This window comes from Rhamphochromis longiceps, linkage group LG3 (genome assembly GCF_057381845.1).
Source record: "Rhamphochromis longiceps isolate RC_006_pf linkage group LG3, R_longiceps_female_GT1.1, whole genome shotgun sequence".
In the NCBI taxonomy this organism is placed as follows: Eukaryota; Metazoa; Chordata; class Actinopteri; order Cichliformes; family Cichlidae; genus Rhamphochromis; species Rhamphochromis longiceps.
The window spans coordinates 46,047,735-46,074,223 of record NC_140559.1 but is presented as its reverse complement, the minus strand read 5'-3'; the positions used below and the strand labels follow the sequence as shown (position 1 = coordinate 46,074,223).

Sequence of the window (26,489 nt, the reverse complement as noted above, 5' to 3'; positions counted from 1 at the left end):
TGCAGAAGCAGAATTTTCACAAACAGAAATTTCCCAGTGTTTTTGCTTCCAAGTCCCTAAAATGGAGTAAGAATAAATATTAAGCTGGCTGTGAGTTCAAATATTAAATTTGGAAAGTAATTCTACTGTATATTATAATGTAATTATGTTGATGTTATAACTGAATTGCTTTACCTTTAATGAAATGGAAAACATTTTCTATTGTAAATAAAACCTTTGACCAGTTATTTTACTGGATCATTGCAGAAAGAGTCCCATGTTTCCAGGGGGTGGAGGACATGTTTTCTGTACAGAAACAGTTACATGTGAAGGAAAGCAGAGCGACCAGCAGACTTCTCCTAAAACAAAAGCGAACACCTACACGGTGGATTTGTTGCAGAAATGTGCCCAGCTTCTCACAGTTAGTTTGCAAAATGTGGCATCGACACAGACTGTTGAACACATAGTCCAGTTCATACACTTGTACTTCTCTCAGTCCAGCTATCGATCACAACCACACTCACTTCCTCTTACATTCATGAACTCTTCACAATAAAACTTGATACTCATAAAAATAAACTGTATATAATGCAAATGCTTTGGTACTTATTAAACACTCCTTGTAAAAGGAATTTGTTAATACTTTAAACAAACATCTGATGAAGCTTAAACGTGCCGCTGTTGTTTAACGCGACCTCCGCTGGTTTCTTCCTTCTGGCAAAAAGTAAACGATAAACAAACAAGAGACAGGACTTGCGCCAGAAAAGCTGATCAGCTGATCACTGATCAGTTTCATGATTGAAGTAGCAACAGGGGAGGGAGGGGGAGAGAATGAGAGAAGAAGAGGCAGCTGCAGCGTAAAGACGCGGAATAACTCCAGCTTTGTGTCTTTTTCACTGTAGCTAAAGTCCGGGACAAACTGTTCCTTTTCGGAAGAATACAAAACGCGTAATATTTTCTCTGAATACCGTTTTTTATGGGATGTTTGGCAACTCTAATAACTAAGCTTAGGAATAAAATAAAATTCACTATCAGTAACATCATAGCACCCACTCAGCAGTATGTAAACACCGTCATGCTAGCTAGTACGCAGTACGAGTTATTGTAACTGACTGTAAAAAGTCAGCACAACGAAAATAAACTGCACCTAAACTTGGTTTATATCTGACCCAGATAGACTGCAGGTCTTAACTTCTTACCTGAAGTTCAGTTCACCTGACACTCAGACCAGCGGCTGCCTCGGGTCTCTCCTCCTCCTGCCTCCCCTTCCCTCATCCACCTGCTGGCCTCTATGGAAGCTACGCCATAGCCACCACCAAACAACTGAGCTATTTTTACACATCAGCCAGCATCTGGACAATCGACCACCTTTCATTGCTTATACCGTTCCAAAAACACCCCCCCCCCCCAAAAAAAAACAAAAAAAAACCAAAAAACCATCGGCCCATAAAAATGAAAAACCACCATCGACCCACCATAGCTGGACTGGCCATCGAGCTCCCAGGCCTCTGGTAGAGGACCTGAGCTTGAAGAATAAAGACAGCTCTCAGGTGCGAAATTTGTTTTGTTTAAATGTATATAACAGAACAAAACAGCATATGCAGCATGCTCTGATGCTGTGGTGCATGTTTCAATATGCGAGTGTCCTAAGCCTTTTATTAGAGTGACAGCCTGTGGAAAGAAACAGATGTCTGCTGGTTTTGTTGTACAGTGCTCTGCAGCGCCTGCCAGGAAGGACGAGTTGGAACAGGTTGTGACCAGAGTGCTGGTTCTGGGTCTGCAGTGATGTTGCCTGATTGTTTCTTGACTCTGGATTTCTACAAATCCTGAACTGATGGCTCCTTTCAATGTGGAGCAGCAGTGGCTCTACTTTGAGCCCCTCCAAAATGACTGAAATTATTCCTCTGTCTCTAAGTAAGAGGATATCCATCCTTCAGACAAAGATCATTTCCACCGCTTTAATTCTTTTAGTAACTGCCCAAAACTTATGACCACAGGTGAGGTTGTAGGTCGACCAGTAAATTGACAGCTTTGCTCCTTTACTCAGCTCTCTTTAACATAAAGGACCTGTACAGCGACCGTATCACTACTGCAGCTACCACAATCCGCCTGTCACTCTCTCGTCTCCCCACTAGTGAACAGCAGACTTAGCGCTTTGACGCTTTGACTTTAAATTTCCTCAGGTAAACTTGTTTTGACCTCCAACAGTCTGAATGTTGCATTTACGCCTTCACATCTGGGTTCAGTCAGATTGTTTTGATTTGATTAATTCGATCCCTTTTTCACTCCTACTGAAAATTATTAAATATAATATAGAGAACCTGCATCAGGAGCAAGTAAAAATGTTCATGCATAAGCAGAAGTCAAAATGAAATAGGAAGTCAATTATATCTTTGCTGAGAAAATACAAATGAGCACAGGATTAAAAACGAGAAGAGAAATCAGGAAAAAAAAGTCACTGAATTCCAAAGTTAAGACCAGTATTTAAATGACGTGAACTCTTCTTAATCCCCAGATGTTCTTCTAATTTTCATAGACAAGGTTCGAGGAAGAGGGACTCAGGAAGGTACAGCATCACCTTTATGACATTTTTAACATTATTTACGACTAACTCATCTGAAAACGTCTTCCCAGTGAAAATGGCTCAGTTTAAAGTTTGCTTGGTTATCTGGTCAGATTTACTGCGACTGTTCATGTTTACACTAGTGTAGTTGTTAAAAAAAATAACATGAAATTTACCTAAAATTATACTACAATGTCTTTGTTGGTATTTCATATATCATGAAAAAATTGTAACACTTGTTTTCAAATATCACCCGCCTGACAGCTTTCTGTGTGCAGTGTTGTGATTGTTGTGAACAGAGCTGGAGCTTCTGTGTCTTTTCCTTTTAAAGTTATCATTGGTGACGATGCCTGACACTGACACGATTCGGCACATCCGCAGACCTAAACCTCCATGTGTGGTTGTAGGTAAGAACTGGTGCCACACTGACCTCACATGAGCAGACGCTCCTGATGACTTTAACATGTGTTCTGTTTTTGCTTCAGGATGTTTCCAGGTGATTTTGTGCGTCATGCCCATTGCTCAGTTCATCATTGGTAAGCACAGGTGCACTCACTGTTACCAAGATGTACACATTTTTTATGAATTTATGAAGTGCAGAGTTCAGTAATGTTTCATTTGTCATAAAGGAGCGTTGTACCAGTTTGACTGCCCCAGGCAGCCCTACATTCCCATCTACCTGCTGGTGATGGGAGTGGTCTTCATGCTGCTGGCTCTGCTCTCCATCCTTCCGTGTTCCGCAGGCTTCGGCAGCCACAGCGGCGCCTGGACCTGCCTCGTCTCACTCTTCTTCTTCTGCTGGTTCATTGCTGGTAAGCTGAAAGAGTCAGATGGCTGACCAATCTGTGGACAAACTAAGCAAACCCAATTTCTACGAGCAGAAAGCAGCTTTTCTTTTTTTGCTTTCCAGAAAGCAAATGTCAGAGTCGGCACGTAGGTAAAACCTTCAGACGTGTTCACACAGTTACTTCCTGCTATTGTTACTCATATGTTACTTCTATTGGTTTCCTTGGTTATCTCCATCAGACCACACTATGTATGTGTGTTGTTACAGTAAACTGACATTGGATTTTGACTAATTAGGAAGTAAGAGCTTGTTGTCTGAGACTGAAAGTCTGCACTTCAGTCACATCTTGATAGTTTCATTTTAAATTCACTCTGCTGGTGAACAGAGGCAAATAAAAAAATGTGTGATTGTTCAAAAACATATAAAAACCATTGTTTTCATGTATCAAAGTTCCTGATATCGGTGATGAACTCACAGCGACCCATGTTTCAGTTCTCCTGTTTGTTTTTGGTTATAACCTGTAACTTTAAAGTTTGGTTTCACTCTAGGACATCTCAGTGACCTAATTTTCTACATATGTAACTATTCAAATAAAGCAACTGCAGAAAACATTTTCTATCACTTTTGAAAAAGACAAATATATTAGGTGTACCATAATTTTATTGGGACATAATTTCCAGAGGTGGGAACTAATACTTTACTTGAGTATTTATTTTTCTGACAACCTTTTACTTTTATTATAATGTGTTTTGATAAATGACGTATCTTTATATTGTGAAACGTCCTGCAGTGTAAACTAAGCTATACTAGCTTTGTGTTACTCAAAGGTTGCATGAAGATACTGAGCAGTTTTGTGCAGGATAAACAGGTTAGCTTCCGTTAATGTGGTTCATTCACAGTAGATCACTGTGTTGGACCAGTGCACAGTGGCTGTGTTAGGTTACATTAAGTGTAGCAGAGATTAATTTACATTTAAGATGACGACACTTAGATTTATTGGTTGAAATCAACCTTTTTACCAACCTTATGTTGTCTAGTATAAAGACAACGTACAGTAGGGTGAAGCATCTTTACTTTAACTTTATTGATTTATAGAGCACTCTTCACAGGATAGAAAACCACAAAGTGCTTCACAATAATATAAAACATCTGCTGACATCTTGTTAAATTCAGTTGTGTAAATCTACAAAGAGCAGCAGGTCAGCTGATCACAGGCTGCACGCTAAGAAAATCTACTGAAGCTGATCAGAAATTATTGTCAGTTGTGAATATTTGTGTCACCTTGAGCCACGACAACAGATCTTAGTGCTCCTCCACCCCTCTTTTACTGCTTACAGTTTAGATTTGAATAACAACTATACTCTCATCTACTAATATTATTCTATTAATATATTAATATAACAGGAGGCCCTGTTACCTGTGCATATAAATGATTAGTAGAATTGTGATTCAAAGAGCTACTACTTACTTTCCTACTTTCAGAGCCTGGACTTTTTTACTTATACTTGAGTAAAAAAGTGGGTTCAGTACGAATCAGATGAATGCACACTGCTCATGAAACTCTTCACTTCTATATTAAACATTTTATTTTTGCTCTTGTCTTTCAGGAAATGTGTGGATCTACTCCGTCTATGAGCCCAACTACAATAAGACAGTAAGCAGGGATGTGTACTGCAACAAGACGCTCTACCTGTTTGCCTTCTGGACCACCAACATGACCTACGTCCTGTTCGGCTTTTTGCTTTTCTGTACCTGTTGTCCGTGGACTCTGTGTGGTGAAGATTAAAATACATACACAAAATATTTTATGGTGCAGACTTGAGATCAGCGACCCACATTTACATACTGCTAGGATGGGCTGAATTTTAACAGTCGGGGGCACAAGCTCAGTAACCTCTTATTGGTTTGACTTGTTTGCATGTGTAGAGCTCTGTCTTTACATTAGTCTCCCCCTGTGCCATGAATTGAGTGCAGAAAATATCAACAGATATCAAAGATATTAATGTCACTGTGCTAGATGCAAAGATAGGAAGTGTGAACTTTCAACGAACTATATCATGGGAACAATAAACTACCACGTTGTAACTGGTTCCCTTCATAAGAGAAAAATAAAAATATTTCAGTCTTTGTTTGCCGTCATCACTTTTTAATTAAATCTCTCCACCTATGTTAGTTTTTAATTCCTTGAACTGTCATGTTGTGTCAAATTTGACTGATTTAAAAGTTTTACGTACCTAATTTGATCAGACTGACCTAAGATTCCATGACTTTGTCCACAAAGAGGATTTCAACACAAAATATAAATTAGATCCATCTGCATCCAACTTTGTGTGTTTTATTCAACATTTCTACACTCTTGGTTTTCCCGGTCAAAAAAAGCCGGTCATTAAAAATTAATGGGAGAGGCAATTAGCGTAAATAACTGAGTACAGGTACATGCACATTTGTCACATGTACACTTGCAAGCAAGCACCTATACATGTGCATAAACACACACACATACACACATACAGACACCTTGGGTTACTTGGGAAACACTACGCGAACCTTAGTGCCCAGGAGAGCCTCTCTTCTACAGGAATAGCTCACAGGTCACTGTGTGGCACCATCATAGCAGGTCAATACACCTTAAGTGAGACTCTATGTATTTGATCACTACACTGGTGAGGAGGAGAGAGGCCAGGAAACTGACAGAATATAATCTGACCAAGAAATGACTGATGAGGAAGAATTCAGTGATGAAGAGGAGCTGAGGCTGCTGTCAGATTTAAGTTTAAAAAAAGGGAACTTTTCCCACCTGAGAATCAAGTTTGGCTTTTAGCTTAAAATGTCATCAGGATTAACACAGGACCAGCAGAATGTGCCGTACCCAAGAATCTCTCAAAACCGTAGTGATAAGTTTGACCAACCTGGAGGGGAAACAGTTTTAGCACAGCAACTGGAAGGAGGTAACCTAGAAAGACACCAAAGACATGGTTAAATCAGAAACATTCTGCATACTGCGATCCGTATTTTGGATCTTAGTTTTGATCAAAAACAGAGCTGTGGGGGGATTTCCACCATGTCACGGTCTCTGCTTTCTATTGTTTTGTTGAACATAAAGGCTAAAATGTCCGAAACATTTTTTTAAAAAGTGCTTTTATTCGTGGTAATATCACTGTTATACAAACGATTATCTGAGTAAATGGCTTGTGAATCCTCATGGCAAGTTCTCCCAGCGCAATGAGACTCTGTAACAGGAAGTTCAGACAACAACACATTCATGTGTGAACACGTTACCAAGTTCTCGTGCAAACATTCTCTTCGTGCCCTTCAAACAAGACACACAGGCAGGTAGGGCTGCAACAAACTATTTAAACTAACACGCCTTTTATTGCTGTCATATAATACATCTGTTTGGGGGGTTTTTAACTACATGAAACACACATAAAGTTTAAACCTTTCTTTTTTGTCTATTACATGTTGGCTTTGGCACGTATTGGTAAATGGCCTGCATTTGTATAGCGCTTTACTCAGTCCCTAAGGACCCCAAAGCGCTTTACACTACATTCAGTCATTCACCCATTCACACACTGGCAATGGCAAGCTACGTTGTAGCCACAGCTGCCCTGGGCGCACTGACAGACGCGTGGCTGCCGGACACTGGCGCCACCGGGCCCTCTGACCACCACCAGTAGGTAAACATGGGGTAAGTATCTTGCCCAAGGATATTTGGCATGCAGCCAGGAGGCAGCGTGGGATCGAACCACCGATCTTCTGATTTCTCTTTCACTGACTTGTGAACACTGTTTGTGATCTGCCTTGTTTCTCTGTTCATTTGTCATTTGCCTGACAGTTAAAGACAACCTGAGCTCGTCTCACAGCTTCCTTTGTGTCTCTGTAGGTTTCATTTCTAACTAGTCACGATGCCAGAGAGCGATAGACCTCAACACACTTGGATACCTCGAGTAATAAGTAAGAAAGTGATTTTGAACAGTTTTGCACACATCTGCAGCTGCTGTGTGTCATTTGTAACTGAAACCATGTCTGCCTTCCTTCAGGGTGTATCTATGGGATTTTTCTCATCATGTTTATTGTTGAGGGGATTGTTGGTAAGTGTGAGTGGCTCTATATACAGACTGAATTTATCTACATTCATTTTATGTGTTGGAAGGAAAATTTGAAAAATCAGATAACAAGAACTATGCAACAACGACTTGACAGTTGTCTTCATTTTCATGCTTGTGCTCTGTAGGATGTGTGTACTTTAATGACTGTCCAAGGGCGCCCTCCATTCCCGTCATTCTGGTTTTTTGTGGATTCATACCTGTCTTGTGGGGATTGAGCCGGTTTTTGAACAGGTGCAATATTTTCTTCGACTGTCTGTTCCTCTACCTCTTTTTTGCCTGGTTCATTATCGGTAAGTATCCTGGTTCTGGATCACTTGACCCAGCATTTTGAGGAACTTTGTTTTGAGCAGCCTTATTAAACAGCTCACTTTCTGATAAAATCAAGTTTTGTTCCACGCTTCTACTTTTGGGTCCACAAGTATAACTCCACAAAGTGTGTATCGTCAGATTGTGGCAGTAAGCTTGAAGTTATATTCAGCTTCTTAACAGTGAAGGTTGCTGTTGTAATACACAGCCAGGCACTGCAGTACATATCTGATGTGATTAGCAACATGGTGGTGACAAATGCTGTATTTTTCAAAGGCCAAGTGCAGCTTCTCATGACTGAAATTAGACCAAAAACAAAACTTAAAGCTAAATTATTTTTGAAAAATGATACCATTATTGCACTGTGCTTGCTGAAAATGTAAGCCTGTCACTTGTTGGGATTAAAGAATTTGCAATAATGCTATGCTTTTTATTAATAAGTGTTATAAAGTCATATAGTGTAGTATTAAGTGGACACAGCCCTGAAAAATAAAGGCATTAGACTATGTGTAGACTCTCACTCACGCTTGCCTGGGAAAAAGTAGATTACAGGGGACCATCTCTACTGGAAAGTTACTGAGACACTGTTGTTTAGACTAAAGTGAGAGAGCTGATAATAAAACTGTTAGGGGCACACCACCAATTTGAGATCCGCGGCAACGTGTCATGCAGGAAGCATGTCTCTTCTAGAAGTATTGTGAAAGAGAATTAAAGTGTTAAATGGTCTGCTGAGCAGTGTTTTGTCTTCCATCGGCTGCCTCCGAGGAATCAAAAGATCTCAGAGGCATTAAAGTGTTGATATTTAACACACTTCATCCTCCAAACTGCTCTAAATGCTCACTTTATGATTTTTTCTACTGTTGGCTCTGTACAGCAAAAACACGCCACCTACAGTTCAAACTGTCAGTTTATGAGAGGTAGCCAATCAGAGGAAATTGTTTTAGAACAAGAGGAGCCAAAGACATGCATGTCACCCTGTTATTCTAATTATTTATTTTTAATATTTGATTTCCCCCTGAACCTCATTGTCTGTTATCTGATATCGGTAACAGTGCTTGTGTTGGGTCTTTAAAGAGTATAGGTTGTGTGAGTTTGACCATGTGAGTAGGTAGTGTTTGTAAGCTGTGAACAAATTGCCGTTTGGGGATTAATAAAGTTATTTGAATTTGAATCAAAACCTCTAGTTGCAGACAAAGGATGAACTGAGAGGCTGCAAGAAGCAGAATATAAAACGAATCAGCATTATTTAAAAGTGTTAATGATGTAAATCAACTTCAGTGGAATAAAAATCTAAAGCTGGAAGTTGGTATTAAAGAAAGACACAAGAATGAGCAGGATTTTTTTTTTTTTTTTGTGAAAAATGAAATGTATTTCTTAAAAAATTAAACTAGAACTAACAAGAATAAATGCATTACAGCAATATTTGTTGTTGCCAAGCATGATCAGACCTTATTTTCTGAGATCTTATTTACATTTTTCCAGGTAGCATAATCGTCTACTCCATCTATGAACCCGACTACAACAAGAACGCTACAGAAACCGATCACTACTGCAACAAGACGCTCTACCTGTCTGCATTTTGTTGCATCACCCTGACCTACGTCCTGACAGGTGTTTATGCTTTCACTTATTTTTTTGCTCGCTGCACCAACCAGATGGTTTACGATGATGAGGATCGGCCACTGCTGTGGAGCTAATCATATGAATGTGTGTACGTTTGTGTGTTCCCCAACTCCTCTTAGACCAGTGGACCAATACTGATGAAACAGATTAAAATGGTTTCACAATAATATATATCATATCAAATATATCAAACTATAATGGACATATACTAATAATAATAATGATGCTGGCTGTAATAAAATCACAAGCAAACAACAAACCAAATATTATACAAATATTTTCATGTGTGCTTATATACAGAACATAATACATTTAATGTTGGTTAATACAGCAACATGCAGTTTTTGATCTTTTGTTAGAGAAATCTTACTATTAACAATTCATACAGATGACTCATCATAGCAGAATAAATGATCATGATCTTCCCTGTTTAACAAACGAATATATTTTGTTTTATTAAATGTGTGATTTTATTTATTTTCCAATATCCATGCTGTTTCTTTCTTCTTCTTCTTTTTAATTGTAAGTAAATAAATAAATAAAATGGGTTAGGACAACAGGACAACCTGTTGTTGATTGGTTCTTGTTGTTTTGAGACAGCAGCTTTGATCATTGATGTGTGGTGTAGATTTAAGCTGCTTCAAACTTCTCTTGTACCTCCGCTAGTTTGTAAGTTAACACCAGAGCACTATTACATTTCCTAGTTGTTTATTATGCTAAACACCCCTTTTTTATTTTATTTTATTTTATTTTATTTTATTTTATTTTATTTTATTTTATTTTATTTTATTTTTGCTTTGCTCTATGCTCTATGCTCTATGAGAAAACACACTTCTACCCTGTGGGAATCGCCTGCAGTAATATTTGAGGCCACTAGATGTCCCCCTAATGCCTCTACATCATGCAGTAAATAATTGTTATGACTGAATCTCGAATAACAAATTTTCTCAACATTATTCATTTTCTTTGCATTATTAATATATATCCTTTTTTGCCTTTTGACATGATTTTTTTTCTACACTCAACCATCAGTGAAATTAAATTATTAAAAATAAAAGAGAGTGGTGTTGGAACTGAGAACAGGGCGTGTATTTCACAAGAAGCAGAAAGACCTCGTCCGGCACAGGAAGTGCACTTATACTCTGTCTACAACAATGTTTATGCGAATACGAGGGGAGGCTGATGGAAACCTCTTCTGGGAGTAAAACTGTCAGTTAGAAAAGAAGAACCATGGCCTACTCTCATAAGATTCTGGGGTTTTCTTCAACAGAGGTGTTTACGTTTGTGCTCTGATCTGTGAACACAAAAGAGACCTTTGGAAAACTGAAAACTAACACTGGAAAAAGGATACAGTGAATTTTCTGCAAACCCTGAGCTTTACCCCACATTTCCTTAAATATACAAAAACAAACAAGAAAATAAACGAAAACAGATATTTTTTTTATTGTTAATTTTCTTTATGTAAAAGTGATTCACATGTTTAATTACCATGGAAATGGCTGTACTTACTTATGATTACATGATATAACTGTAATGGGATGGGCAGGCAAAAAGAGAACAGGCGTTAAAGTGAGACAGTGTAAGAGGAAGTTGAAACAATATCATGCGCACATTGCTGTTTATGTGGCCACGTACTTGCAACAGTCCTTTTCTGTATCTTCAAATGTGTCCGGTCAGACACACAAACAGGTCGGTCTGTAATAATCTATTTAATGCTCTCACATAATACACTTTAATTTGCTAATTATTTTAACACAGGAAAGGAAGTTCATGGGCATTTCCTTAAATTGTAAACGATAAAATTCAGTGCCTGGTTTAAAAAGATGGAAAAACATTGACAGATAGACAAATATTAACAGCTGGAGGTTATCTCGTGGCTATCTTTGTGTCTTTGTAGGTTCGACTAATAGTTATCATGCCAGGGAGTCAGAGACCACAATCTGTGTGTGGACTTCGAAACATAGTAATAGGTGAGAGAGTTGAAAATCTTTGCACATGTGTAGATGGTGCACACTGCGATTTGTGACTGACAAAGCGCTGTATCTGCCTCCAGGATGTACCTTGATCATTTTCTGCTTCACATTTGTTGCTCAAGGAATACTTGGTAAGTAAGAGATATTGTTATTGCAATGTTCAGATCAGATTCATGCGAATGTATTTTTATGTGTCACAAAAATCCCAAAAGGTTGATTCTGTTCATCTGGACGTAGCGTTTTCAGTTGGAGAAACGTTTTGTGACTCATCCAAGTGACTTCTTCAGTCTCAGCTGACTGCAGGTTTCCCCAATCTTATAAACAGTACATTTGCATAATGACTGAAACCAGCCCACTGAAGGAACACTGGGCTGGGAGGTCAGTTCCTTGATCATTAACATCATGATCATTGACCAAAGCCCACTGATCAATGGCCATGAGTACCATTCACAGAGAGTTGGGGGATGGCTGCAATCATAGCATTGTAAGATGGCGAAAGATGTACCCTTAAGCCCCCTCCTCAATTCAGAGATGGTCTTTCCCTTTTCACGTAAATGGCCTCCTTCACTCTGCGCTCAAACCAGCGTTCCTCCCTGTCCAGGATGTGTACATCCTCATCATTGAAAGAGTGTCCACTGGCCTGTAGGTGTAAATAGACTGCAGAGTCCTGGCCTGACGAGGTAGCTCTTCTGTGTTGTGCCATCCGCATCACCAGAGGTTGTTCCCAATGGAGCAAGGAACTGAGCTCCCAGCCCATTGTTTATTCAGTGGTGCTAGTTTCAGTCATTATGCAAATGTACAGGGTGGGCCATTTATATGGATACACCGTAATAACATGGGAATGGTTGGTGATATTAAAGTCCTGTTTGTGGCACATTAGTATATGTGAGGGGGCAAACTCCTCAAGATGGGTGGTGACCATGGTGGCCATTTAGAAGTCGGCCATCTTGGATACAACTTTGTTTTTTCAATAGGAAGAGGGCCATGTGATACATCAAACTTATTGGTAATGTCACAAGAAAAACAATGGTGTGCTTGGTTTCAACGTAACTTTATTCTGTCATGAGTTATTTACAAGTTTCTGACCACTTATAAAATGTGTTCAATGTGCTGCCCATTGTGTTGGATTGTCAATGCAACCCTCTTCTCCCACTCTTCACACACTGATAGCAACACCGCAGGAGAAATGCCAGCACAGGCATCCAGTATCCGTAGTTTCAGGTGCTGCACATCTCGTATCTTCACACCATAGACAATTGCCTTCAGATGACCCCAAAGATAAAAGTCTAAGGGGGTCAGATTGGGAGACCTTGGGGGCCATTCAACTGGCCCACGACGACCAATCCACTTTCCAGGAAACTGTTCAGCTAGGAATGCTCGGACCTGGCACCCATAATGTGGTGGTGCACCATCTTGCTGGAAAAACTCAGGGAACGTGCCAGCTTCAGTGCATAAAGAGGGAAACACATCATCATGTAGCAATTTCAAATATCCAGTGGCCTTGAGGTTTCCATTGATGACGAATGGACCCACTATGGTTGTACCCCATATACCACACCAAACCATCACTTTTGTTGTTCCAACAGTCTTGGAGGGACCCATCCAATGTGGGTTAGTGTCAGACCAATAGCGGTGGTTGTGTTAGTTAACTTCACATAAAAGTTTGCCTCATCACTGAACAAAATCTTCTGCGTGAACTGAGGGTCCTGTTCCAGTTTTTGTTTTGCCCGTTCTGCAAATTCTGTGCGCCGATCTGGGTCATCCTCGTTGAGATGCTGCAGTAGCTGGAGTTTGTAAGGGTGCCATTTGTGAGTAGCTAATATCCGCCGAAGGGATGTTCAACTAATGCCACTCTCCAGTAACACGCGGCGAGTGCTACGCTGTGGGCTCTTGCTGAATGAAGCTAGGACAGCCGCTGATGTTTCTTCATTAGTGACAGTTTTCTTGCGTCCACATTTTGGCAAATCCAACACTGAACCAGTTTCACGAAACTTAGCAAGCAGTTTGCTAACTGTAGCATGGGAGATGGGTGGTCTCGTAGAGAGTCTTGCATTGAAATCTGCTGCAATGACCCGGTTACTGCGTTCACCAGATATCACCACAATTTCAATCCGCTCCTCACGTGTTAACCTCTTCGACATGTTAATGGCTGAGAACAAAGAGAAACTTGTAAATAACTCATGAAAGAATAAAGTTACGTTGAAACCAAGCACACCGTTGTTTTTCTTGTGACATTACCAATAAGTTTGATGTGTCACATGGCCCTCTTCCTATTGAAAAAAACAAAAGTTGTATCCAAGATGGCCGACTTCTAAATGGCCACCATGGTCACCACCCATCTTGATGAGTTTGCCCCCTCACATATACTAATGTGCCACAAACAGGACTTTAATATCACCAACCATTCCCATGTTATTATGGTGTATCCATATAAATGGCCCACCCTGTAGGCTGGGGAAACCTGCAGTCAGCTGAGAATGAAGAAGTCACTTGGATGAGTGAGGAAACGTTTCTCCCACTGAAAACACTACGTCCAGATAAACAGAATCAACCTTTTGGGATTTTTTTTACCTGGATGACTGACCATGCATCGTGTCACAAAAATAATGGAAAAATTAAATAATATTTCAGACGTTGTGTTTTAGTTTTATTTATTTTTGTGCCCCATAGGTTCAGGACTCTATAACTGTCCCAGACAGACTTTTATCCCATTCTACATGTCCCTGTATGGGATCATACCGGTCTTCCTGGCACTGAGCTTATGGCACAACTGGTGCAACACTTTCCTTTGGTCCATGACCATCATCTTCCTGTGTGGCTGGTTACTTGCGGGTAAACTTCAAATTTTTCTAACACCAAAGTAAACAGAGCAGGAAAAGTAAATAACAAGATGATTAGTTTGAAAAAATTGAGAATTTCACTACAAGACCTGGACATTTTCCTTGTGAGTACAGGGAGACAAAAACATGACCTTTTAAATAACAAGGTCACATATGTAAAATTTCTTGACTTGGTTAGAAGTTTCTGTCATCGTGCACTTTAGTTTTAGGCATTTTGGCATTTTTGATTATTCTACCTAACGATGACCTCCCTCACTTGCACTAAGATTTATCTGCCCTCATATTTAAAATTACAGTGAACAGCTATAACAAAACGTAAACAATATAACAATTTTATGTCTGCTTCATTTGTCATGAAATAACAAAGGGAACAGGTCTTATCAGTAAATCAGTCGATTTATTTGTAAATTAAACTGATCATATACGTCACGCAGTACTAGCTCCTTTTGAATATATAAGGAGAATATACAATGTTGTGCTGTTGTAATTTTTTGCTAATAAAACTGAATTGAATTTAACAGAAATAAATTTTTCTTATTGTTCCTTGGATTTTTTTTTTTTTTTTACATTTTTAAAATAAACTAATTACAGCAGCATTTTGAAAAAATCTTGAAGCCAGTTCTGCATTTATGTAGAAGCCGTGCAGGTCCATCACTCTCATTCTAATTTGAGATCATTTTTTATATTCTTCCAGGTAATATAGTCATCTACTCTATTTATGAACCCAACTACAACAAGAATATGACACAGCCTGATGTCTACTGCAACACGACGCTCTACCTGTTCGCGTTTTGTTTCACCGTTGTGACCTACATCCTGTTAGCACTGCTCTTTTTAGCTTTCTGCTGTTGTAGACAACGACAGCCCGATGGTGACAATGACACTCAAAGACTTGTGCTGTAATTAAATAGAGATAATTAAAACAAGACAACAATTATGGCAGATGGTGCATTTAAAGACAGTTTTCCTGTGTGTCAGGATGTGTCAGGGTATATACCATGTGCATTCCACAACACTCTCTTAATATGTAAAAATATCCTTGGATAAAGCAAGTTTTAGAGTTGAGCACAACTCTATGAAACGGGAAGATGTGTCTGTGGCTGGACACAAACCACTTACTGTCCTGGTGCAGAAAGAGCAGCATTGTGTTTGCAAATAAGTCATGAAACAGTTTTTCCCCGTGTTCTTTATCATTAACATATCGTGCTGTGCAGGAATCTTGAGCCACCCCTTTTTGTTTGCATTAATATGTTTATTAAGACATGCAAACATACATAGAAATACAGCATATAAGGTAAAAACAGAATCTGTATAAAGTCAATATTTGGTGTGATCATCTTTATTCGTCAGCATTCGTCAGTCTGCAATCTCTCAGTCAAACTTTCTTAGTATTTCTTCAAGTAGTCTTCAGGAATAGTTCTCCAGGCTTCTTGATTTCCAAGCTCTTCTTTGGATGTTGGTTGGATGATTTATAGGTCACTGTTGTTGTCATATTATCATGATCACCATCGTCGAGCATGGTTTTCTGTCAGATACCTATCTGACAGATACAGGGACTGCACTGAAAATGAGTGAAAAAGCAGCCAATGAAAGACCTTCAGAAAACCTGGAGAACTATTTCTCAAGACCACCTTAAAAATTACAATTAAAAGTCTGGCTCCTCGGGAAAAGTTTTTTAAACATGAGGGGTGGCTCAAGTCTTTTGCACAGACTAAAAATGTATCTACATGTTAATTTATTGTCTTTAAATAAAAACGAATGAAACATTATATCAATATTTCCTGTCCTTTTATTGGCTGATGCCGTCTTTTCCAGCCTGCTTCCTGAATAATATGAAATGACAATTTTCACAATAAAAGCAGGAGATGCATTTTATAAAAGCAAACTTTGCGCTGCTGAGAAACACGTGGCATTAAATTCTTGAGGTAGAGGTCCGAGTGGGTTAGGGCAATTGAGAGGAAGTGTTGTTATCTTAAAACAAAAGCCTGTCAAAAGTGTGTTTGTATTTACAGAAGCTGTTGTGTCTGCAACGTCTTCTGCTGATAGTAAATTTATGAGAAAAGAAGAACCATGACCTACTGTTTTTCCTTGACAGAGACATTGTTGGTGGTTGGCCACGTTTTTGCACTGATCTGTGACGCAAACAGTTCTTTAGGAACCTGAAACCTAAACTACGTTTAAAACCTTAAACTAATACTAGAAGAAAACAGCTTACAGTTTCTTAAAAAACTGAAGCAAGGAAAATATATTTGCAATTTTTCAAATAAAGAATTATTTAAAAGAGTAAGTGGCTGTACTTACTAATGATCAAATGATATAACTGTAATGGGAAGGTAAGGCAAAAAGAGAACAAGTAGTAACGTGAAACACTGTAACAGGAAGTTGAAACAATATCATGACCACACGGCCACAATCTCTGTGCTCATGTTCTTGCGACAGTCCTTTTCTGTATCTTCAAATGTGTCCGGTCAGACACACAAACAGGTCAGTCTGTTACAATCCATTTAAAACTTTCACATAATACACTTTCATTTGCTTACTATTTTGACACATGCATAAAGTCTTCAGGGTTTTTTAAATTGAATTTTTAGCATGCTTGTTTCTTTAAGCCGATTCAGTGACACTATTTTCTTTTGTTCTTGTTCCTGATAGCTTCCAAAACTGATGTATGTCAAGAAGAGTCCTTTACTCCCATGTGCATCCTCAGTTACTGAATCATGTCTGCATTCATGGCACTGAGCGTGTGCACAGCTCCAAGACTGCAGCGCCAAATGGTGCAACATTGTCTTTTGCTCAATCCCGATTGTGTTCTGCTGTTGCTGGTTCCTTGCTAAAAAAAAAAAAAAAAAGAAGAAGAAGAAAGAAAAACATATCAACAGCAGTAGATACCTGCTTTAAAAATATTATTTACAGACTGCACTGCCAGAATAACCAACAACATATAGACTGTGTATATATACATTTATTTATTACATTTGGAAAATGAATGCCTTAAAGTATCTACTACAATATTAAACCCAAATGCAACAAGAGCACAACCAAAGCCACTGTCTACTGCAGCGAGACGCTCTGTCTGTTTGCATTTTGAAACACCAACTAGACCTGCATCCTGGTCACAGACCTGCATCTCTTTTTTTGTTCTGATGACGATAATGAGACTCAAACACTTGAGTTTTGCTATTAACATATCAGGTACCTAGAAATCACTGTGGAATAGACTGTATGTGAATTCTAATGCACGCATTTATTTTATTAAGGTCTTGGCTTGAAGGAGATTACTAGTTGGCGTCACACATTTAAAAGTACTCATAAGGGTGACAAAGTGATGTTTCTTCACTAAGAACTTTGAGTGAAATGACCTCATTGAAGCATACATAGTTTACAGTACAGACCTTATTAAATACAATTACATGTGCATTTTGGTGAGAAGCTTATATGCATTTTAATGGTTTCTTATAGTAGGCAAAGTTCCTTTAAAGACCGCACTGTCATGAGGCTCCTCACCTGTTTGCGTTCATGCTGTACAATACTGCCACCTTGTGTTTAAAGGCGTCTGTGTCCTGTTAACAGCAAGCTGAGTGGCCAGTAACTAGTTTCTGGAGGTTTGCGCATGCACATTTTCGGTAAACCTCTGGTCTTTAATGGTAAACCGAGGGGAGACCAGAGTCAGGAGCATGCTGGTCTGCTTTTACTTCTCTAAGATCGGTCATTAGCCTTCCGTGATTCCGTTTCATAAAAGAGGAATTTCCTCTTGCTAACCAACATGTGTGATGCAGACAGGGGCGGATCTGCACGGATGGCATGGACCACCCTAAAATAATCTCTTACCACCCCTGGTGCCACACTAGTTTTGCATACGACAGTAATAGAGAGAAACGTGGACGGTTCATTCTCTGCCAGATCCTATAGTTTCACATTTCTAAAAGAAGTAAAACATTTCTTATGTTCCACTTTCTTAGTAATTTGACTTTGTACTTTTTATGTGATATAGCTGACAAACAAATGATGTAAAGGTAGATTTGTCATAGAGAAATGATTTAATCACTGAATTGTGACTGATTCACGAAGGCATTTACATGTGACCAAATCTTCTTACCGTTAACAGTTAAAGTCCTGTCAGACACTAAATGATAGCCCTAACAAACTGTTTAATTCTCTCACTTAATACATTTCAATTTTATTTAATAATTATTTTGCCAAATGTAGAAAATATTTAAAGCTTCACGTTCTGTTTGCGATTGACAGCCACTCAGAAAGCTGGTTTAAAGAAACCGGAGGTAAAAGCACTTCAAGCACTTTGAATCATTTAATCAGTTTAATAATTTCAATTTACCGGTCGATCTACGTCCCTACCCTCACCTATGGCCACGAGCTGTGGGTAGTGACCGAAAGAACGAGATCGCGGATACAAGCAGCAGAAATGAGCTTCCTCCGAAGGGTGGCTGGCCTCTCCCTTAGAGATAGGGTGAGAAGTTCGGCCATCCGGGAGGGGCTCAGAGTAGAGCAGCTGCTGCTCCACATCGAAAGGAGCCAGCTGAGGTGGTTCGGGCATCTGACAAGGATGCCCCCTGGGCGCCTCCTGGGTGAGGTGTTCCAGGCATGTCCCACTGGGAGGAGGCCCCGGGCAGACCCAGGACACGCTGGAGAGATTATATCTCTCGGCTGGCCTGGGAACGCCTTGGTATTCCCCCGGATAAGCTGGAGGAGGTGGCTGGGGAGAGGGAGGTCTGGGCCTCTTTGCTTAGGCTGCTGCCCCTGCGACCCGGCCTCGGATAAAGCGGATGAAGATGGATGGATAATAATTTCAACTTTCAAATAAAACAGATACAGTACTGTGCAGATGTCTTGACCCAGCCCTCATTACTTTATATTCAGGACCAATCATGAGAAAAAGAAAGTAGAAGGAAGCACGTTACAGTGAAGTGCTGAAACTAACTACAATCATGAGTTTGTGGATGGAAGTCACCTTGTTTATACTGATGATGGCAGGAACACAAAGATAGATGTAAAAGCTGTCAAAGAATAAGCACAAAGCAGTTTCATCCAATACTCTAAAACAGCGGTCCCCAACCCCCGGGCCTCGGACCGGTACTGGTCCGTGAATCGTTTGGTACCGGGCCGCGAGAGTTGAGGCTCAGGTGTGAAATGTATGGTTTTCAGGGTTTTTATCGGTTTTCAGCGTTATTTTGTTACCGTTTTTATCGTTAACTCGGTTTTCCTGGGTCTTTTCACGCGTGTTATGAATAAATCTTCTTTTTTCAGTACCGGTACTAGTTTTATTTTGTTGTATTTATCCGCGACACCTTAAAGGCCGGTCCGTGAAAATATTGTCGGGCATAAACCGGTCCGTGGCGCAAAAAAGGTTGGGGACCGCTGCTCTAAAGTGTTGTGTGATTGGGAAGTGCATCAAAACAAGCAATGGATAATGACCATCACCCACTGTACAGTACATTTACTATGAGTATATAAAGAGAAGTATGGAAGGTCTTACTTACGATGTCCTTATCACTGTCATATCACAATAGTGAATTTGAATAGTTTTTATTTGAACACTGGTTAAACTCAGCTCTGTAGAAGAAAACTATTACAATAACAGCCACAATATTGTGTAAAAAAGTATTTTTATGGCCAGACACCTTTCCTCATATACCATTCAGCACATTAATAAGTCAGCAAAAGTAAAAAAAATATGGCTTCAGCGGTGACATAAGCCCTTAGCCAACAGCCAAACTGGTTGTACCATATCCACGAATGACCTGTGTGGTGATCACAGTTGCGCTGGCGGGCTGGTTCTCCCTGATCTTCTGCTCACGATGCATCTGGCACCAGGCACAGGGGTAACAGAAAAGTACTGTGCACCAGTCCTCACAGCCAGAACCCTGCAGGGTGGAGAAGAACAAAATAAGCAACAGCGCTGGCATCCAGTCAATTAAGACACACAGATTTTTCATTATTCTGGACCCAAACCAACGTGACTAGAAAGAAAATCAAGCAGCAACCTCCAAGGTTTAAAAGTGAAGCTAATGTGGAAGACTCAAAACTTCACTTCCTCTAGTGGCCACCTCCATCTTTTAAATCTTGTCTGTAACATAGCCCCTCCATCTCTAACCCAGCCTTACTTCGATGTTGTGTTGCTCTCTGATGGACTGGCGGAGTAAGCAGGACACCACGCCGCAAATATCCAGGAGTGATGCGCAGCAGCACCATCCATGTTTACTAACTGTCATGCACTGCATGCAGGGGAAGCACCAAAAGCCGCAGCAACCTTCAGATAAAAAAATATACAGATTTAAACTGCACAACAAAAAATGTAAGGAGCACTTTTCAGTCAGATTATCACATCCACTCAGTTAAATCGCCTGGATATTGATGTGGTCAGTTAAGCAGCAGAGACGGTTGGTTATCAGTTTCAGGTACTTTGATGTTAACGAAATTAAGAATAGCTGCACAAGAGAAACAACAATGAGACAACCCCCACAGAAGGCCGCTTATCCATCAGAAGGACACGTATCTGTTCCTTTATGCAAGGAGGAACAGGATGAGCATTGCCAAAGCTATAAATGACCACCAGCTAGTGTAAAAGTCTCTGACTGAACAATCAGAAACGGACTTCATGAGGGTGCCCTGAGAGCAAGTTCACTGTGAGCTTATGTGACAGATGTGAAAGGATCTGGTGAAGCCATGGAGAACGTTATGCTGGTGTAACATCTTTCAGCATGAGTGGTTTGCTGGTGGGTCAGTGATGGCCTGGGGAGGGATATCCATGGAGGGACACACAGACCCGACGGACGATCTGATTTCCTCGTGTCAGCATTGTTCCCACATCATCATAATTAATGTTGTTCCAGGTTCAACATTGCAAGTGACCAATCACCTTCTTGTGACGTCATTCCTTTGCGACTTCGAAATACCCGCCTTCGAGTATTTCGAAATACAAGTGAAGAAGCGAAAAACCGCCGCCTGTCCGCCGAATTTGAAGTCAATTTAGGATACTTTCCTTTAATAAACGGTAAGCATTATACATATGTTCCTCACTTGGCTTGCTGTTTGTTTGCTAGCGATAGGCTACTTGACAACAGCATTAGCTAACCAGTGTTCTCTAGACCAGCGTTCCCCAACTTTTTGGGTGTTTCGTGGCCCGGGGGTTGGGTCAGGCAAAATTGCAGTAGCTTCCCTGATCATTTTACAAACATAAGTGAAGAGAATCTGGACTAAAAGGCCTAGACTTATGGTTGTGTGCTGAATCTATGAATCAAACTATCACCTGGAAACATAATTAACTGGTCCATAGCTGTGAAACTGGACATGAGTTCTTGATTCTATGGAGATTAACAGTAATCCAGAAATTTACAAATTTGTCCCAGGGACATCGCGTAGATGTTGTCCCAGGGACATCGCGTAAATGTTGTCCCTGAGACATCGCGTAAATGTTGCAGTTGTACGTGTAACATTGCATGTGATAATAAAAGGCTTGATTGGTTGATTATTCAACATGAGTTGAACTCATGTCCAGTTTCACAGCTATGGACCAGTTAATTATGTTTCCAGGTGATAGTTTGATTCATAGATTCAGCACACAACCATAAGTCTAGGCCTTTTAGTCCAGATTCTCTTCACTTATGTTTGTAAAATGATCAGGGAAGCTACTGCAATTTTGCCTGACCCAACCCCCGGGCCACGAAACACCCAAAAAGTTGGGGAACGCTGGTCTAGAGAACACTGGTTAGCTAATGCTGTCGTCAAGTAGCCTATCGCTAGCAAACAAACAGCAAGCCAAGTGAGGAACATATGTATAATGCTTACCGTTTATTAAAGGAAAGTATCCTAAATTGACTTCAAATTCGGCGGACAGGCGAATTGACTTCAAATTCGGCGGACAGGCGGCGGTTTTTCGCTTCTTCACTTGTATTTCGAAATACTCGAAGGCGGGTATTTCGAAGTCGCAAAGGAATGACGTCACAAGAAGGTGATTGGTCACTTGCAATGTTGAACCTGGAACAACATTAATTATGATGATGTGGGAACAATGCTGACACGAGGAAATCAGATCGTCCCACTGTTAGACCTTACGCTGGTGCATTTGGTCCACGACAATGCTTGGCCTCGTACCGAAAGTATGCAGGATGTTGAAGTTCATACCTGACCTAATCCTGTGAAGTACCTTTGGGACATTATGTTTCGGTCCATCTGACAGTGCCAGGTTGCACCTCAGACTATCCAGGAGCTCAGAGATGCCCTGGTCCAGATCTGGGAGCAGGCCAATGATGTCAGGCATACATGCACAACAAAACTACCACTTTCATTACAGGTGAGCTGCTCTAAATAAATTATGAAATTGTATGAAATTATATTTAATGTGTCAAATAGCAGTGTTTACTAAAACACATACTTTTGTCATGGCAATAATGAAGCAAAGACTATAAATAATTCAAAACACAAAACACTGAGTCACCGACCCAGGATCATGACAACTTTGCTGCTTTAGTTCACCCTTGTCATGTTTTTTGGTAGCTTTGGTAGAAACCAAAAGACAGGAAGAAAGAGAAGAAATGCCAAACCCTGAGAATGTTGCCTTCATGTGAGGTTTCAATTAGTTCTCTGGGTATTTAAACACTTCTCATTCTTGCTTTCAATTTGTGTGTTCCCTGTGCACGTGCTTCCTCTTCACATCACATGATCTGCATGTGTTCTGTTTGGTCACCTCATTGAGTGGTTCATTTGAAGTTTTCAGCTACCATTTTTTTTTTACTTTTTTTGGTGGATGGCATGAGTTTGTTCCAGTTTCCAGTCAGCTAAAATTAAAATAGTCCTTTTAATAACCTGCCTGTAGGTCCAGTGTTTGGCTCCTCATCCTCGCAGCCTTTCTTACTCAACCAATGAAAAGATATTTGCTTCTACCTGCAGAAACACCTTCACCACAGCATTTATGCCTCCACACTGTTGATAATGTCATTACATGTTAGGTCAGTCATGTTATGGCGTTCATTAAATTTCAGAAGGTTAAACTAAACATTAAAGTGTTCAGAGACTAGTTTCCCAGTTCGCTTAGAGCACTCTGACTCCATAATGCTACTAAATGGTTATTGTTATGAGACAGTCTCAGATATTTTATCTTCTTGATTTTTTACTGACATCAGACTCTCTGCTACCTTACTGCAAACAAAGTCTGAAACAAAGCTGAGGAAATCGCTCATGTTGAAATCCCTGCTGTTTGTAGAGTTTGCTGGGTTCACTTACAGGTGTCCATATCAGAGCAGCAGTCACAGAGGTCGGTGCTCCATTGGCTAGAGTTTTGAAAAGCCCTGGTGACTGTCACCACCTCGGTGGTCTGCTGGTGGATGGTAGCCATGACTGTAGGAAACAAGACAGAAATGAAGACGCAGACTGAAATGTTTTAGTGGTTATAGCTCTTGTGTATGAAGACATTTAGTGCTAGAATATGAAAATATGACAAAGGAAATCTATAAATACCTTGGACCAGCTGTAACACTGATTTGTGTACAGTACAGAGGAAAGAGTTCACCATGCAAATTACATCATATTTACATTGATGTATTGCAACTATGTCTTCCTGAGAAAAATTACATCAAATATTACATTCATGAGTTCACAATGATTCACTTCATCAGTTTAAGAAAGAATGTCTTACCTTCTTCTTCTTCTCTCTTTCTCTGAGAAAAAACAAAATGAGACATTTGGGAAACTCAGCATCTTTCCACAAATCAGAAAGAGGAAGTGAAAGTGGAGGTCAAGTCTGTTAAGGGCTCCGTGCACACACACGCTGTTGAGAGTTCGCCTGAATAACTCACTCTCCAGCTCCGGTAACTAACCTTCCCTAATACACACTCAACGTCTTTCATGCAGCACAACCAAAACAGTAACATTGTAACAGAGATCCTGAACACACACACACACACACACACACACACACACACACACACACACACACACACACACACACACACACACACACACACACACACACACACACAGGAGGACCAGGAGAGTCGCAGACATCAAAATGTAAATGTAATAATTAAGTGTGCAATAAAGTGTGCCTTAATAAATTCATTTATAAATTAGTTTTTAATTTCTTTGTTTTATGTAAATATCAATAAAGTTAGTCCTTTTGTTAGACTGGTGGGTGTAGCCTGCCCTGTAGTAGCTGGAATAGGCTCTAGCCCCCCCACAACCAATGAACTATTAATTACCTAAACATAAAATAAGGATTTGAACAATGGAGACAATATGAGGATGAGCCAAAAGCAGGACCCAAAGAGCAGACTCATACAACAGTGAAAGGATTTTATTTACAGTGAAAATTGTAACTTAAATGAGGTGATGAGTGCAGATTTCGTGTGCTCATCTTAAAGAGGGAGATGGGGAAGGTGTGGATGAGCACTACTGAGCAGCAGTCATGTGCTCCTGCCACATCTCAGTGTTAATAGTGCTCTAGTTTTCATGCAAACATGGCATGTCAGCAACATTGTGATTCCTTCTGTAGCAAGCTTATTAGAGAATCTTCTCCAAGCACAGCATCCCAGCAAACTTCAAACCCAGAAACACAGACAAAAACTGGTTCATCCCAAGGACAAAACTCCCAAACACCAACTAAACAATGTGGTATTTGCTCTGCAATGCAGCGAGGAGAGCTCAGACTTCTACATTGGAGAAACCAAAGAGCCACTTCGTAAACGCATGGCACAACATGGAAGAGATGAGACTCAGTCAACGCCTTTTGTCACACCTTGGCACATGTGATGAGGCACGTGATCGACCCTCTTAAGGGACACTCCTGCTAGGATTTAAATACCTGGGACTCACCACTATTTGATCATAGAACTGAAGAAGTTTTATGGATAAGATGTTAAATCTTTAAGAAACTTAAAGAAGTCCAGTCGCTTTCATTCCAACCTCGTTAGATTACCATGACCTAGATGACGGTGTCAGGGGTTTGTGTGTGGATGAGAGGACGAGAGGACAAGGACTCGTGGCTTGATTGAAGATGAGAATGGCGTTTATTATACAAAATAGATCAACAGAACGTGAACGAACGCTGACTGGCTGAACTGAAAGCACACACGGAAACGACAACATCACATCGACAATGACACAACCCAGAACAGAGAGAAACTGAGGGTTTTAATACAGGGACTGATGAGGATGATAATGAGAGACCGGTGAGTACACAGCTGAACATAATGAAACAGGAAATGAAAAATGTGGAAAATAAACAGTGAACATGAACTGAAAATGCTGGGTCAACGACCCAGGAACCCTGACAGGCGGAGAAACTACACAGATGTGTGTGTGTTGTGTGTGTGTGTTGCTATGCCTGGATCTGGGGTTCTCCCTGTGGGACATTGTTATGGAGGGTGAGTTCCCCTCCCTGCTGCTCCCCACTCGTTGTTACAACGACCAGTACTGGACGTGTAGCTCCAGAGCACCTGACAAGGTGTTGTGGCATGATTTCTGGCCTGTGCCCTCAGGGGATGCAGTTGGGATGTTTTGTACCTCTTTAGCGCACAGCCACCCCATCTGACTTTTCCTCGGCTCGTGCCATGGCCACCGTCCTCTGCCAGGGTGGACTGCCCATTGCGTCTGGTTGTCTGGGGCTCTTGCCTTTTGACTATGGGCATCCATTCCCTCCCCTCTTTCTCTTTCTCTCTCTCTTTCTGTTTCGTTTCTTTTTCGATCCCTCCTCCTTCTTGTCTTTATTATCATCTCTTCTTCTGTCTTTTGCCAACCTGGCCCTCACCCCCTATCAGCCCTGGCATAATAACCAGTCTGATAATAATGTGAATAATAAAATAAACTGAAATGAGTACCAATAGGAGCCTATACAGAGTCTACAGCGCTCCTCTTGGCAAAGCAAATGTGTTTGGCTCAACAAAGCATTCAGACCATGTTTTTACTAAAAGTGCCTGACACGACAGGTTTAAAAAAAAGAAAGAGGGAGAAAAGAGAAGTTAGAGATAAATAACTCTAAATCTGGCTGTAACTAAATTAATAAATGGGAACAAATGAATACTGCTTACTTGTCACACTGTAGTTTAATCCAGGAAGCTTAATATTTGCAGGGTTAAGTTTCTCTGAGAATCCAAATATGGTGGCGTGATCCGGCCAGATGAGTGAAAGATCACAGCAAACAAGGTTACAACTTGTTACAGTTGTAACCTTGTTACAGCAGTTACAGCAGCAGGGCCAAACATCAGAGAGCCTTAAATGTTTAAATGTTACCACAAATGCTGCAATAATAACTCCCACTCTGGCTTCTTCTTAATACGCCGCCCCAATGACAGAGCTCAA

The 26,489-nt window shown here is 40.3% G+C and overlaps 4 protein-coding genes across 9 annotated transcripts; 3 read left to right on the top strand and 1 right to left on the bottom strand.

Annotated features, from left to right (window-relative positions):
* The first annotated feature begins 2,492 nt into the window (after nucleotides 1–2,492).
* On the top strand, nucleotides 2,493–5,382 carry LOC146675014 (transmembrane protein 272-like). Its single transcript, XM_085399861.1, has 5 exons — nucleotides 2,493–2,545; nucleotides 2,874–2,949; nucleotides 3,028–3,078; nucleotides 3,172–3,354; nucleotides 4,937–5,382. The coding sequence occupies exons 2-5, from the start codon at nucleotides 2,889–2,891 to the stop codon at nucleotides 5,113–5,115; spliced, it is 474 nt and encodes a 157-aa protein (XP_085255987.1). The 5' UTR covers nucleotides 2,493–2,545; nucleotides 2,874–2,888; the 3' UTR covers nucleotides 5,116–5,382.
* A 1,243-nt stretch (nucleotides 5,383–6,625) lies between these two features.
* LOC146675013 (transmembrane protein 272-like) lies at nucleotides 6,626–10,341 on the top strand. 3 transcript variants are annotated; one of them, XM_085399807.1, is made up of 6 exons: nucleotides 6,626–6,662; nucleotides 7,213–7,283; nucleotides 7,370–7,420; nucleotides 7,564–7,728; nucleotides 9,227–9,455; nucleotides 9,487–10,341. In XM_085399807.1, exons 2-5 carry the CDS (start codon nucleotides 7,235–7,237, stop codon nucleotides 9,439–9,441), a joined length of 480 nt encoding a protein of 159 aa, XP_085255933.1. In that variant the 5' UTR covers nucleotides 6,626–6,662; nucleotides 7,213–7,234; the 3' UTR covers nucleotides 9,442–9,455; nucleotides 9,487–10,341. The 3 variants fall into 3 exon arrangements, with proteins under 3 accessions (XP_085255933.1, XP_085255931.1, XP_085255932.1); XM_085399805.1 differs by having other exon boundaries at nucleotides 9,227–10,338; XM_085399806.1 differs by lacking the exon at nucleotides 6,626–6,662 and adding an exon at nucleotides 6,935–7,017 and having other exon boundaries at nucleotides 9,227–10,338.
* Nucleotides 10,342–10,987: 646 nt separating this feature from the next.
* LOC146675012 (transmembrane protein 272-like) lies at nucleotides 10,988–15,794 on the top strand. 2 transcript variants are annotated; one of them, XM_085399799.1, is made up of 5 exons: nucleotides 10,988–11,056; nucleotides 11,265–11,337; nucleotides 11,421–11,471; nucleotides 14,011–14,172; nucleotides 14,875–15,794. In XM_085399799.1, the coding sequence occupies exons 2-5, from the start codon at nucleotides 11,283–11,285 to the stop codon at nucleotides 15,081–15,083; spliced, it is 477 nt and encodes a 158-aa protein (XP_085255925.1). In that variant the 5' UTR covers nucleotides 10,988–11,056; nucleotides 11,265–11,282; the 3' UTR covers nucleotides 15,084–15,794. The 2 variants fall into 2 exon arrangements, with proteins under 2 accessions (XP_085255925.1, XP_085255924.1); XM_085399798.1 differs by having other exon boundaries at nucleotides 10,997–11,060.
* Nucleotides 15,795–16,324: 530 nt separating this feature from the next.
* On the bottom strand, nucleotides 16,325–26,489 carry LOC146675011 (uncharacterized). Of its 3 annotated transcripts, XM_085399796.1 has the most exons (7): nucleotides 26,219–26,489; nucleotides 23,830–23,851; nucleotides 23,652–23,751; nucleotides 23,418–23,531; nucleotides 20,300–20,445; nucleotides 19,921–20,059; nucleotides 16,325–17,010 (listed from the first exon to the last, which is right to left on the bottom strand). In XM_085399796.1, the coding sequence occupies exons 3-7, from the start codon at nucleotides 23,704–23,706 to the stop codon at nucleotides 16,745–16,747; spliced, it is 720 nt and encodes a 239-aa protein (XP_085255922.1). In that variant the 5' UTR covers nucleotides 23,707–23,751; nucleotides 23,830–23,851; nucleotides 26,219–26,489; the 3' UTR covers nucleotides 16,325–16,744. The 3 variants fall into 3 exon arrangements, with proteins under 3 accessions (XP_085255922.1, XP_085255920.1, XP_085255923.1); XM_085399794.1 differs by having other exon boundaries at nucleotides 23,652–23,851; XM_085399797.1 differs by lacking the exon at nucleotides 23,652–23,751.